This window comes from Numenius arquata, chromosome 2, assembly GCF_964106895.1.
Source record: "Numenius arquata chromosome 2, bNumArq3.hap1.1, whole genome shotgun sequence".
In the NCBI taxonomy this organism is placed as follows: Eukaryota; Metazoa; Chordata; class Aves; order Charadriiformes; family Scolopacidae; genus Numenius; species Numenius arquata.
Window position 1 is genome coordinate 80,694,931 of NC_133577.1, and position 15,461 is coordinate 80,710,391.

Sequence of the window (15,461 nt, forward strand, 5' to 3'; positions counted from 1 at the left end):
GAAAAAATTAATAACAAATAACAGCCCTATATATTTCAATACGTAGTGTTTGGTACTAATGCAGGAAATCACATGCAAAAAAGGTGAATGACATCAGGAATAAATATCAAGTTCAAAATAATATTTTTAATATATATTGACAGAGTATGAACAGTAAAACTATTACAGGAAAACATGTGAACAGTTCTGAAATTCCTCAGTGCTGTTCTCTGTTTTGTGATTCTGCCTGTTTTTATTTATGCCCCTACCATGTCTTTTTCCTTACATTTATATATTTAATGCACTGTAGAATTTTTCTGTGCGTCATATTTTAATTGTCATAAAAACCACTCACATTTCCTTAATGCTGTTTGACACTTCTTCTGAAATGCAACAGAAAAGAGTTGAGGATGCACTCATAATATGTAAATACCTAACATCTAACATATTACTGTCTTCCCCAAATCATCAAAATGAAGCACAGACATTATATGCTTCTCTCAGTGACACCTCAGGGACTTCCAGAAGTACAACTCGGTTCCAAAGTAGCCTGCAAAAATAATTTTCATGTTCTACATTTGATGTCCCTCCCTCTCCCCTTAGGGATGAATTTCCAAATTTCCCTTGCAACTCTTATTATACCCTTTTTAGAAGAAAAAAATTTGCAGAGGCAATCTTTTTGTTTTGAGCAGATTGCAGCAATAAATTTGAGGAAAGTAGCTAACTAAGTTTCAAAATTACTTTTTTGTTTTGTTTCCACATAAGTAAAGGTGAATTTCAATGGGAATTCAGTAAGGTTGATTTTGGTTCACACTGGGTAATTTCCAGCAGATTTTTTCCTATAACTTTTACAAAAACTGTCTTTTTGAAAAAATGTTGCTGTCTAAATTCAAGTGTTCCCTAAATTATAGGACAGTGGCATCTTTATTTTTCATCATATTGTTCTTATACAATAAAGATATTTATTATAACATGCTCATAGAATCATAGAATGGTTTGGGTCAGAAGGGACCATCAAAGAACTAGTTCAGCCCCCTAATCATACACAGGGACATCTTTTACCAGATCAGGTTGCTCAAAGTGCTGTCCAACCTGATCTTGAACACTTCCAATGATGGAACATCCACAAGTTCTCTGGACATCCTGTTCCAAAGTCTCACCACCCTCATCATAAAAAAATATCTTCCTTATATCCAATCTAAATCTACCCTCTTTCAGTTTAAAACCTATGCTCCTTGTCTTGTCACTACAGGCCCTGGTAAAAAGTCTCTCTATATCTTTCTTACAAGCCCCCTTTCTATGTTGAAAGGCTGCAAAAAGGTCTCCCCAGAACCTTCTCTTCTCCAGGCTGAACAAACCCAACTTTCTCAGTTGCTCTTCACAGGAGAGGTGTTCCAGCCCTCTGATCATTTTCATGGCCCTCCTCTGGACCTGCTCTAACAGGTCCATGTCTTTCCTGTGCTGAGGACCCCAGAACTGGATGTACTACTCCAGGTGGGGTCTTACCAGAGCAGAGTAAAGGGAGAGAATCACCCCCCTTGACCTGCTGGCCACGCTTCTTTTGATGCAGCCTAGGATAGGATTGGCTTTCTGGCCTGCAAGCACACATTGCTGGCTCATATCCAGTTTTTCATCCACCAGTATCTCCAAGTCCTTCTCTGCAGGGCTATTCCTAATAATTTCATTACTACATCTGTAGTGATATGGGAGATTGCCCTGACCCAGGTGCAGGATTTTGTGCTTGGCCATGTTGAACTTCATGAGGTTCACATGGACCCATTTCTTAAGCCTGTCAAGGTCCCTCTGGATGGCATCCCTTCACTCTAGTGTATCAGCTGCACCACTCAGCTTGGTGTCATCCACAACCTTGCTGAGGGCACACTCAGTCCCACTACCTACATAATCGATGACACTAGGGGGTCATAACTCATTACTGGAATTTTCATTAGGGATTAGAATACAGAGGCTTAAACTGTGCCAAGAAATAAAAAGTAGAAATGGATCAGGGTAGCATTCAGTAAAAGAAAAATTCAATCAGGAATGGTAGGTCTTAAAAAAACACCAACAAAGTTAGAAAAGCACATCCAGTGATACGATATATAGCTTCTTTTAAATGCCTAATAGGTATGAACTCTCAGGTTTCTAAATTTTTGAATGTAAGCAAAGTAGTGAATAATTTTTTGTCTGTGCACAAGTACAGTTGTTGCAGAAAGAAAAAGGAAAATATTTAGTCCTGTCTTAAATGCTTTGATTTTTAAATAATTTTTGAAAATATATCTGGAAATATTAGGGATGCCTAAATTCTCATGCTTTGGTTTGTGTTTAAGAGAGTACTTGATAAGGAAATTTATGGGCTTTTTATTTCTTTAATGACTATCAAATTAGACAGGTTCATGGGTGATATGATAAGAAGAAGGATGTCATTAGCTATTTTTCCACATAAACTGTAAAAATCTGTGCACCGTGTGAAAACATTCCCTTCCTCAAAGAAAAGGGACAATAAAGTCACAATGTTGTTCCCAAAAGCTCTCCTCATTCTTGGCTATGTTTAGAGTTTGTGTTGTAATGTTGTTCAGCCTTTGCCCTAGACATCCAGGAAAGCACTTTAATTCCCATTGTAGTTAAATACAGTGACATGCTACTTGCTGAATCAATCGGGTAAACTTCCTTATTTTTTTCGGAATGATTAACTTATATCCGTGGAACTTCTCAGGAAACTACCTTCCTGTTCTAATAGATGAAGTAAGACTATCCTGAGATCATTCCTTTCTCTGTCTTGGATATATTGTCTTGTTCACTTACTTGACATTGGGATTATGTGACAAAGAAATGGCTGAGTGATTTATGAAGTCTTCCTTTTCAAGTTCATCATAAAAATGCTTAGATAATAAAGGAGTTGAGCATTCTTTGGAAAGATCTGTAAAATCACTACTTGCTAGTCATTGTTGCGTGTACAGTACTTGCATGAACTTTAGGAGCTTTAAACTACACAACTATGTAGTAAAAGTCCTAAATATAACCACTGTTTAATAGCGGCTTTACAAGGACCTATGTAATATTCATGAGACCGTTCATTCTCTTCATATTTCCTGCACCTCTTCACTATCAGGCGGCCAAGCTACAATAATTGTCTCTATAACATATCTGCTAATCTGTCCTCTGATGAATAAACCTTAGGAGATGTTCTAGATTTCGTGGTGGTGCACATTCTCAGTAGCTAAATGGTGTAGTGCAGCCTGCAGTACTGACCAGATGCAATGCTGTGAAGGCACAATTCAGTTTGCAGCAACAGAAGTCTGAGTTCTGGCTGTACATGGAAGAGAACAGATTCAGAGAAAGGCTAGAAAATGCTCATGAAGAGACCAGTGTAACAATGAAAAAAATTACAAAAGGTTAAAAGCAGAATCATGAGATGCCTTTCTTATTTTTGAAAGAGGTCCATCGGGCCATATGAATGACTTCTTGTTTAAAATATTATTAATTATGAATATTACGGACTTCTGTTTTATACTATTTTTGCATAATACTTGTCTACTCTTTTTGTCTTACATTTTGTACGTTTTACTAGGTTCTGCTTTCTAGATCTTTCTTTTTCTTGACTTATTCAGTCTTAGAGTCTATCTTGTAGCTTCTAACGTAATGAAGTATCTGAAATTTCTAAAAGCATTCTAGTCTGTTACTTCAGCAGTAGATGCATTATTTAGCCCTTGGATATCAGATTTGGAGATCTAATCACACAGTGGTAACTTGCGTGCAGACAATTGTATTTTCGTAGAAGGTTAACTGCTCATGAAAATGAGTGTTAGCGCATAAACTTTCTGTACCCCAGAAACTACTGTTTACGTTTGGGACTGAAAGTGTAGACAATAATACTAAACTATTATTATTAATTTCTTCAAGAATAATTTTTCATGTCTTTCAAATATTTCTTTGAAATAGTAAGCTATTTTAGAGATATGAGGACAAATGGTACCTTAAAATCAACAGTTACATCTGGGTTAACTTTGCCCACACAAAAGACAAGTCAGAAGCAACAGCATTTTTGGGACCAAGGAAATCACATAACTTCAACTCTTAAAATATCGTCATGTGTTGGGTTGGGTTTTTTATATTTACTGTATGTCTTCTATAAACAAATGCGTTAAGGAGGAAGTTTGTAACACTGACTGAGATATCCATATCCATCTTTCCATGAAGGGTAAGAAGAGGAAGATAACGTTTCTTCCAGTCAAGGAAATACATTATTATAGCCTGCTCCACCTTAGGGGTCTCTCTGGGAATGCTGAACCAACTGTGTCTATCCAGTTGGCATTTCCTCCTTTCCTATATTTGAAGATGACAGACTGTCAAAACCTACTTAAAAACTCTATTCCGTCTTCTCAGTAAAAACTCTTGCTTCCAAGGTGATTTATTTTATGTAAGTAGTAGCAAATTGTCAAAGCAGATAAATTTAGAGGGCATTTAAACAAGTTGTAATTCTCTCTTTGAAAGTTAATAATTGTTCTGTCTTGTATACCTGAATTGAGTTGATTAATTTACATTTTAAAGAGGGAAGGATGTTGTATTATTAAGTTTTAATTAGGTAGTACCTCTCAGCTCTGATTATACAATACATACAATGCCTGTTCTGACTGCATATGTGTAGGTAATTTAATTATCATGTTTGTCCAGGTTGGATTCTTCTGTTTTATTTCAGTGATACCTAGTTCTTTTTAATTTTGAATCAGTTTGGTTTATCATTAACTGAAATATAGCTTTAATTCAGCAAATGCAAAGAAACAAACTATACAAAAATGTTCAACAATGTTCATTTGAAAATAATAACATTTTCTTAAGATTTACAGATGCTTTTATGCACCATTCTTTTTTAAAACATACTTTTTTGTAAATATGCCCTTTCATGAAAATGCAGCTGGATATTCTTTATTTAGAGGGAGAAAATTTCAGTTTGCTGGGCAGCAGCAGTGATTTGGACTGGTTGGTCTCTGTGTGCCTATATCTGAGGCTGAAATTTTGGCCAGCCACCAAGTTTTGAGAAAAAGGCCATAGCCAATATAACTTTTATGTCTCTCTGAAAAATTAATCAGAATACTTTTAAACTGCAATATTAGACTATTGGCACCGGATTTAAGATACTTTATATATTCTCCAGAAATGCCTGAGAAAAATTCGAACGTACATAGGTATTAGATAGATAGATATATCTGTTTGACAATAGTATAGTAAAAGTCTTTTTTGCTATTTACCTCACAGAATGTGGATATAGTTATAAATCAAATTTCTTTGTGTATTTCCATTTGAGATGTAAATACAGTAACTGTAGGCACAAATTACCATAATTGGTCATTTTATAGGCAATTATCTGATTTTCATACTTGTGGTAAGTGTGCACAAAATTAGACTGCAATTGCCAATTCATCTCTGCAGTTCTGTCCATGAAATACTGAAAATCTAAAAATAAATTCTAATAAAATATGCTTGTGATTTGTGGGTATACCACTGTACATAAAAAAATTGCTTTGCCCAGTCCTTTATAAAGGATATGTTAGAAATCACTAGAGCACAAAAGGCTTATCGCAGGTATTGGATAGATCATTGCAGCCATATAGTATTGTGATAGTATGTATTTTAACATGAATTTATGGTCTTTGTAATAGAGAAAGACCACGTGGTGGTCTGAATAATGCAGAATGATTCGAGTGTTTATCATTCATCAAGCCCTGTCTGCCAATGGGAACTTTTCACTTTCTACCTGGCTGTTCCTGCTTTTCAGCTTCTGTCTTGCACTTTAGCAGGAAACACATTCTGGTCTTTGGGACCTTGCGTGGTGTTTCAGACACCTGAAGAGTTTATCTGCAACATTAATTTGTCTGAATGTATTGATCTGTCTCTTCTGTCTCCTCTGTCTCCCAGGTTCATCTGTGTTGTTTTAAACTACGAGATGAAATAAAAATGACAGCAATATTGTTAAAACCAAAAACCTGAGATTTAAGTTCTTGATTATAGAATTAGAAACACTGTTACTAAAAAGAAAAAAAAAGTTTCCCCCCTTTCTAGATATTACTGTGCAACATGGATTTTCTTATCCTAGCTAACTTTTGAGTATTTGGCCAAAGCCTCATTTCTCTCATTCTCTCACCATTTCTGTCTTTCAAAAGACAAATCTTTTGTTTCTGTTTCAAGTTCTCTATCCCCAGAACTTTCTTCACTTGATTCTTTGAGAAATAAAGCCTATGGATTCAGGTTTATCTCTTCTCCTTTCTTTAGAATTATATTTCTACCCTTCTCTAGTATCTTTTCTGAATTTACTTTTTTTTAATTATTATTATTATTATTAATTTTATTTCTTTATGTGACACATTAGCTTATTGGCTTTCTACTTTTACAACATTTTCAAAACTGTCACAAAATTTCATACATCATATATCAGAAGAGGCATTCAATGTACGTACTTTTAAATTTATAGTGTCTGGTCTATTTTAAGGCTTCATAGAGACTACCTAACATATATTAATAATATAGATGGCATATACAATTCAGAGAGCTCTATAAATTATTTTCTTCCTCTCTGCCCAAAGTTATTGTCTGTTTGGGATTGCAAGTGTACACGCAGAACCGGAAGAAAACAATTAAAGAAGATACTGCTTTTTCTCAGTATTTATTTATTATTAAAATTATTAAATTGTGTTTGCGGAAAGACTTGTGGGTCATTGCTTTATAAAGCAAAAACTTATTCAATCCACAGCATACAAATGCTCGTATGCCTTAAAATGCACATGTACATCTTCCTGGAGCCCTGAGAAGACCAGCGGCTTATGTGATATGCTCAGATTTTCTGGCAATTAGCTACAGTTACTGTTTTGCTTTCTTCCAAACTTTGTTGTCTTTAAGTAACTTCTATAGTGATATATGAAACTAGCGCCTGATACCTTTTAATTACACAGTTTTTCACTGTAGTTTCACTCCTCTAGTAACAAACTGCTATGATTTAAAACCAGTTATACTGAGAAGAGAGACTTAAGTGTCAGAGTATTTCTAAGAGAAGGACTATGATTTCAGGGGCAGTTGAATCAAGAAGGATTATATATTTTGGCATATCACATATCATGAGCAGTAAGGGTTTTTAGGGCATGTTACTAAAGATGGTTTGGAAACAACATGGACACATACGGACCTGATCTGTTTGAGAGCCACAAAGCTGAAGCATTAATGTATTATTAGCAAAATTTTAGTGGAGTTATTCTGAAGCATTTAACATACATTACCATACATTACATTGTAAACCCTGCCTGTGTAGTGATCTCATGGAGAAATTTATAGAAGCTGAGTAGTTCTATCGTGTGATTAAACATGAATTTCTGAAGCTTTTGTTTTGTTTTAACAGAACAATGAAAATGAAACAGCACTGCATTGTGCAGCTCAATATGGTCATTCAGAAGTAGTTGCTGTTCTGTTAGAAGAGCTAACAGACCCTACAATAAGGAACAACAAACTAGAAACACCTCTGGATCTGGCAGCACTTTATGGACGTCTGCGTGTTGTAAAAATGATCATCAAAGCATATCCAAACCTGATGAACTGTAATACAAGAAAACACACTCCTTTGCATCTTGCTGCACGTAATGGACACAAAGCTGTTGTACAGGTGCTTCTGGAGGCTGGAATGGATGTCAGCTGCCAAGTTAGTGTGTAATTTCTTTCTTCCCTTCTTCTTTTTCTCCTTTCTTCCTTTCTTTTCTTACCTTCCTTTATCGTTAGAATATGATCCAAATTAAATAACTTCTTACATTTTTTCTTTTAAAAATACACTTGCATTTACTTTGTTAGAAGTGCTGCAAGGTGATAGATAATACAGATTTATTTCTTATAACCCTAATGATGTGTTCAAAGGGATAACTCAAGAACGATAAGTGTCTTCAAAGCTGAGTGTATATTTTAATTTTGTCTTGAGACATGTAGATACATAAATCATATCAACCATTCATGTGTGTATATATATATATTTGCAACATTGGTTTTAATGATACTAAGCTGACTTGCTAAATCTATGGTCCTTAATGTTCATAGCAACCTGAAACAATATTTGACTCATTTCCCAGGGTTATCTCATTTTAAACCCAAAGTTACTAAGTAATAATAATTTGGTTTTTCTACTTTTCTAAACACTTGTATGAATCTAAAAGAAAATTCTATAGCAATACAGTCTTGCAGCTACAACTCCAACCTGTTAGCTGTTTGGTGCATCTAGTTCTATGCACGGTAAATTATAGTGGTGTAAAATGGGTAATTTTAAATAAAAGAAACAAAGCTGTGAACAGATACAAGGTACAACAGCAGAAAATTTTATGTCCAATTCTTTGTAGTGGAAAATGTCCAAACCTTTTAACTACGATTCTGTTATGTGTAAAGTCTTGCCTCAGTTTTATGATTTCTCTTGAATTGATTGACTCAAACTGTATTTGAGTTTAAAGTGTATTTTATCTTTAGATTTAGAGTAGCCTTCTTGCTGTCTGAGTATATATAATATGCTTCAAATTAAGGTTTTTTCAGCTTTATATCTATTTTTCAGATAACCAACCAAACAAACATAATTACATCTATTTTAGAGTCACATCCATCCATTCATTACCAATAGGTGATTTAATAAAACTTGTGAACTTTGCCTAAGCTTTGACTAAGTTTTATAACCATTTTAATCTTGAGGTGCATTTAATCAAACACCTTTGTATACATAATTCTCTTTTACATGAAGGATTGCACCTGGATTCCATGCACTTTTGTTATTTCTGGATTCTTCCATCAAGGACATGTTTTTCAACTCTTGAGGAAAAGAATGTGAAATGGGAAAGAAAAGATAGATTAAAAAAAAAAAAAACCACAGCAAAGCAAACCAGAACGTATTAACATATTTTAAGATTAAAAATGAATATTCTCAAATGCCTTCAAAATGAAAATGTGGTAAAATCGTTTTGCTACTTTTATTAGCTGTAGTATCTTTTGAGTTAGTATTGGTATTGCTTCAAACTATTTCAGACAAACACTTTTTTTTTTTTTTGTGGTTTGCTTACTTGAGTATTTGCCTACCATTATACTTCTAATTTAATTTGCTTTTGATTTTCTTTACTAGAAAGTGATACCCTTGCAAAGGTTAATCCAAGCAGCTCCTTTACTATTACTACATCTTCAGTAATTTCGAAAACTTTAATGCTATAATGGAGCCCTCAATTACATGTTTCTGAATGTATATATTCTCTTGTATCTCTAGCAAATGAATGAGGAAAAAGTCAGAAAAAAACTGAACTGATGCCTGAATTGATGCTTAAGAAATAGAATAATTGAAGAAAAATAATCTCTGTCATGACAACTTACAAACTGATGGTTACATGAGGGTTGAATATTACACAATGCTTTTATGAAATGTGTTCTTCATCTTATGTAATCTAGATAATTTTAGCACTACTGTGAATTTTCCTTAGCCATTTCTATCTATAGTTAAGCCAAAAGTTTTTTGCTTGTCTTTAAAAAATATAGTGGCTGTAAATTTTGTACAATCTTCATTTAAGAAATGAGAGATTCTTTTAGTAATAGTGATCTGTTTGCCGTCTACACTAAAATTGTAGGATGTTTTTCTCTTTTTTAAAAAAATTCCAATGAATTTTAAGTAATTTATATTCTTATTTTTCTTAGTTATTCTTAGGCAGAAGGAATTTTATTTTTTGCACTGGGCAATCTTGTTTCTTCTGCATTTGTCCTTCTTGCCATAAGGAAATATCATGTATTTATTTTCTCACCAGTATACATATTCTCCATCAATATGTTCCTTTTCATTCAGCATCTTAGCATATTGGCAAGTTGGCTCGGTACATATTATTCACTTTTTATTTCTATAACCTCTGAAAAATTCTTTGTTGATGATTACTGGCAGCTTATTAAACTGAGCAGAGCATACAATATCAGCCTGTTACTTAAACTGAACTCAGCTCTTTTAGTATTAATTAAATTGCTCTGCATCACTGATTGGGAAAGAACAATATACAAAATATAATCCCATGTGGTAAATAAAATTGTACACATTCATACACGTTAAATAAATTCAGCTTATCAGCAGTAAAGAGCTCTCAGAATGTTGAGAGACAATTACAGAAGTAGCCTATCTGCCATCACTCTGTAATTGTAAATATTTATTTGTTTAAATGGGAAGTTTACTTTAGCCATGTTATCTTTCTCTTCTGTACTCCCTGAGCACTTTTAATCATAGCAAATATTTGGACTAATAATAGACAGCTTTTAATTTTTGATTGAATTAATCACACATTTTATTCATTTCCCAGGTCTATCCAATATCCTTCAATCTGAAATTATTTAGAAGTGGGCAATACAAATCTGCTTCATCTCTTTATGCTTTGAAGTTTTCATTTAAATTGAAACATATGAAAAATACACAGGTTTTGGGTGAGTGATAGATTTTGGGTCCTCAGTAAAATAAGATACTGCACAGTTCAGTGTGTTTCATGTAAGCAGTAATTTTATAATTGTCAATACCTTAAAAACTTGGCCCCTTCTGCTTATCCAACTTTCATCTATCCCTATTTGCCTTCCCTGTCTGTTCCAGTAATGATAGCAATTTCCATTGCTTATCAGTGTAGTTCTTCTGCAAAGAGCTATGCCCCTTCCTTTTTGCTGTCACTATGTATGGAGGATATTCTGTGAATCAATTTGCAAAGCTACCATTCTGTCTCCCAGATTATGTCTGAAATCCATATCAAAACTAAACTGCCCATGAATAAGGACTAGACAAGTGACCTAATTACAAGCTCCTGCATATTTACATGATTAAAAAACCATCTAATTAATAAAACCCTTGATGCTTCTTTGTGAGCCTGCAAATTGTACACCAAGTTGATTTGTTTATCCTGGTGTACCTTGACAATGTCTTTCTATCCTTTCTTGCTTTGTGTGTCCAGCTGTGACATTGTATCTGTATTTAGCTGTGAGCTACTTGGGGCAGGGACTGTTTTAATATATGCTTAGCACAATTTGTGCTATAATTTTCTATACTTGATATACAGAAAACTTATGCCAGGGAATTGATTTCTAATCCATTGATGCAAACTCAAGCAGACTATCGTGTACTGTGTTAATGAAAAAATACCAACATTTTTTTGCATTAAATACCACTGTCAAAGAATTTCAAAATAGTGGTGTTCACTTCCCAGGAAAATATGATCAAAGGCAATGAATGCTTCAGGAAGTAAAGCAGTGAAAATTGTCTACAAATCTTAAGTTTGCTTGCTTAGTATATTAGCATATAAGTATACCATTATAAGTGAAAAAGATCTACCTAAAAACTGTAGCATATGTTAAAGAATATGTAGAAATTATTTGCAACTATATTTTTTAATCCTTCCAATTTGTCTAACATGTTCTACAGCACCAGAAAAAAACCCCACAACATTATTTCTATCTTCAAGTCCTCATGTACATTTACAAAGAGAGATATATCTACTCAGCCAGTCCTCTGAGTTTCTCTTGGCCCTGTTCATCCTGAGGCTCAGCATTTTCCTTACATTAAAATGGAGTTTGGTAACTCTCTCGTAACAAGGACATTTCTGCCTTCTGGACAGTTTTTGGGTCGAGGGATCTGATTCACTTGTTAATTATTCACTGTTACCATGAAATCCTGCCCAGAGCTTTAAGATTTACGTCAGCATTTATCTTTATGACATCTCATGCAGGATTACACATCTGCATCTTACAAGTTTTTTTTTAATTTCCATATTCCCAGACTGATTTTCTTTCAGTTTTGTGGTAATATTTCCCCTCTTGCTCAGAAAATCAACTATTTGGTGGACAGACCAGTCCACTTTATATGGTGTGTCTTTCAAACTCCTCTTTGAAACCAACTGCAATATATACCTAATTTCTGGGATATGGCATTAATTAGCATTGTCTGATAGCTTGGAGTTGTAACGCAAAGGCTGCCTCAGAATTCAAGGCAGTGCAGAATGCCTGTAAAGCATTTCAGGATCATGTTCAGATATGACAGGAAATATCACAGTAGAATAGACCAAGAAGCGAGAGAGTATAAAATGAAAAAATAATGGCATTTGGCTTTGTATTCCTCTCCCAACACTATGAATTACATATGTAGGTGGCTTAAGTTTCTCTACTCCCTTTATGCATAGCAGGGCTTTGGTTCATTGATACAGAGCTATCTTCTGGCTCTCAAGTTGCCCCCAGATAGATTTGTTTGCCTTAGGCATCTACAGGAAATTTCCTTTTCTCATGTGAGTTTTCATCCCATTTCTTATGAGATGTATGCTTTCATCAAGGAAAATATTACTTGCCTTTCCTCCGGTGGGGAATTTTGATCAATAGAAAGGACTCCTGCCAGTTCTGACAATTATCATATCAAGATTTTTTCCACCCCTTAACTGAGGAGTCTGAGGATAGATCCTCTTTCTTGTCTTCAAAGCTGTTGATTCAGCATGCTGGAACATTAGTCTTTCTCAATCTCAGATCACACCACAGCAATGGATTCTAGATAGCTGTTGCCACTAACATATGTCCATTTTTTCCATTAATGAAGATTCCTTATTAATATTAATACAGAATATCTTTGCAATTTTATTCAAGGTGCATCTGAAGTTCACGTTCAGTAGCACGAAAATTTAGTTCTCAGGCCTCCCATAACATTTGAACCCCTGTAGATTGCATTGTTGGTGATACCCCTGGAATCACAGAATGGTTGAGGTTGGAAGGGAACTCTGGAGGTCATCTCGTCCAACTCTGCTGTTAAAGCGGAATCATCTAGAACAGGTTGTCCAGGACCGTGTCCAGATAGCTGTTAAATATTTCCAAGGATTGACTCTGCAACATTCCTGGGCTCAGTCACCTGTTTCCTTATGTTCAAACAGAACCTCCTGTGTTTCAGGTTCTCCCCATTACCTCTTCTGTCACTGGTTATGACTGAGCCTGGCTCAGTCTTCTTTACACCTTCCCTTCAGATATTTGTACACATTGATGAGATCCCCCATGAACCTTCTCTTGTGTAGGCTAAACAGTCCCAGCTTTCTCAGCCTTTCTTCATAGGAGACATGCTCCAGTCTTTTAATCATCTTAGTGACCCTTTCCAGTAGCCTTGTACTAGCTCTTGTACCGGGGAGCCCAGAATTGTACAGGGTCCTCTAGGTGTGGCCTCACCAGTGGTGAATAGAAGGGATGGTCACCTCCCTTGACCTGCCAGTAACACTCCTCCTAGTGCAGCCGAGGATACTGTTAGCTTTTTTGCTGCAAGGACACATTGCTGGTGCATGTTCAAATATGATAGAATATGTTCAACTGCATTGAATATGGTCAGTATGAGACAGATACTCCTCTTTTCTCAAACCAGTGAGTGATCAATTGTGATTGCGCCCCTGTTTTGGTGCTCTCTGGCAGGTTACCATGCCAAACTTCTTCCCATTGTGGCTTTTGAATTCTACCACCTGTCTTTCCAAAGTCAAATATTTTGGGAGTCAGAGCTGTACTTCACATTCCTGATGACAGGGAACACTATGTTAATAGTACCAGGTCCACCTAATAGTCTTGAGGTTTATTCATGTCAGTAAGTGATGAATCCAAAGGAAATGCCATATTCACACAGATACCAAAGAGGATAATGGGCTGTGTTAAAGCCTTTTTCAAGATTGCTGATGTCAAGCCTTGTCCAGTAATCAGAACTATAGCTATCAGTGTCTTTTCTGAGAACTTTTCTCATTCCCAGAAATTTCTGAGCTGCACCATAAGTTCTGCATGTACCTTTGTTGTTGCACTAAGTCATTGCAGAGTTTCAGTGTTAAAGTCAATTGCAGTTACTGAAAAACTCCTGTAGATACTGTTTAAGTAAAGGATTCTGAAACCATTTCTAAGTAAATCTGAATATTTAGTCTTCTTGTTCAGAACAAGTCTGTGAACATTCCTCTGGATTGCTTCTGAAAAATGAAAGATTAGAAATCATTTTGAGATATGTATTTCATATATATATTCTCTTACTGACTTCTCTTCTCCATTATAAGGTTAGTATACCTGATGTGCTGGATGTAAATGACATTGGGCATGCTCTACTTTATATATCCATATATTAAGTATAAAGAAAGATAAAAAGTGAGTCTTCTTATTATGGACGTAACAAAGAGGTTTCAGGCTCAATTGTTAGGACATGTACACTTACTGTATGACCACAATCCATCTCAGGATCTCTGATTACTTCTAAATATCTCGCCATTGCATCACTGTAACACTGGTGCATACTGATAGAGCTAATAAATAATGAATCACTATTTTATTTCAGAGTTAATTTTTTTCTGTCTTTAAAGTCTTTCCAACATAGCAAGCATGACAATGGTGCATATGGATAAAATATATATAAAAAAAAATTCAAGCAGTAAAACCTTTAACATTTGCCCACAAATAAAAAACACTTAAAATCTAATTTACTATCAAAAAAAAAAAAGGCAATGAGCCAGAGATTCAGGGAGATCTAGTAGTGCTGTAGCTAGTGCTAATGCTATTGTATGGAAAAGCTTTCTGTTCAGATTTTTCAGTGTCAGCACTATAAAATACTAAGAAAAGTAGCTTTTTAAGAGAGGTAGTTTGTTTTTCAGTACTGTAAATTTTATGTGAGCAGCAGTCCATTCTCAAAGAATTTTGTGTTGAAGAAACCCACAAAATCAGGTTCACAGTTATCTAAGGTAGAATTTAAATGATCTAAACATAGACATTTAATGCTCTTGGAGGTGCCTTAGGGTATCTAAGACATCTGTATGGGGCAACTATGATGCAGATGAAATGTGAGCATCAACTGGAACATCAGCTGGAGGCCAGGTGGAATATCCTAGGGCATCTCTCACTACACAACTGAATTGACCTTCTAGGGTGTGATCCAGTTTCAGATTAAAACACCTAAATGTAGCTGTCCAGATGTAAACTGGCTGGCTCTGCTTAACAGCTGTGTTCCACTGACGGTATTGACTAGATTTTCACTGCCTATAATAGGAGTTTAGAAATTTTACACAAATGCAAACTTGTTAAAAGGGAGTTATATTACATCCCTACTATATTTTCTTGTATAGTTATTAACTTTTATAGTAGAACTGACAGCATTTATGTTGTTAACTTGAATAATAATAAAAAAAAATTATGGTAGTATTTGTTCTTGCCCATTCAATGTTTTTTATGTGTAGATAAAATAGAGGGGAAAAATACTTCTTTTCTAAATGTATTCTTTTTGAAAGGATTTATTGGTATTTTAATTGGCTTTTTAAATATCACAATATTTTTTTTTTCTAGACAGAAAAAGGGAGTGCACTACATGAAGCAGCCCTATTTGGAAAGGTGGAGGTAGTACGCATTTTGCTTGAAACAGGTAAATTTAATTTACAGGAAACACTGAACAAATATCCTTGATATACCTAATCTGGTATATGCCTCCAAGTTTTGGT

At 34.9% G+C, this 15,461-nt stretch overlaps 1 protein-coding gene across 2 annotated transcripts in view; it reads left to right on the forward strand.

The window, feature by feature from the left end:
• ANKS1B (ankyrin repeat and sterile alpha motif domain containing 1B) overlaps window positions 1-15,461 on the forward strand; it is a 441,596-nt gene that overhangs the window by 57,234 nt on the left and 368,901 nt on the right. For both annotated transcript variants that reach the window (XM_074144245.1, XM_074144246.1), the window contains exons 4-5: window positions 7,364-7,660; window positions 15,310-15,385. In XM_074144245.1, the coding sequence (XP_074000346.1) occupies window positions 7,364-7,660; window positions 15,310-15,385 (373 nt within the window). The remainder of the gene's footprint in view (window positions 1-7,363; window positions 7,661-15,309; window positions 15,386-15,461) is intronic.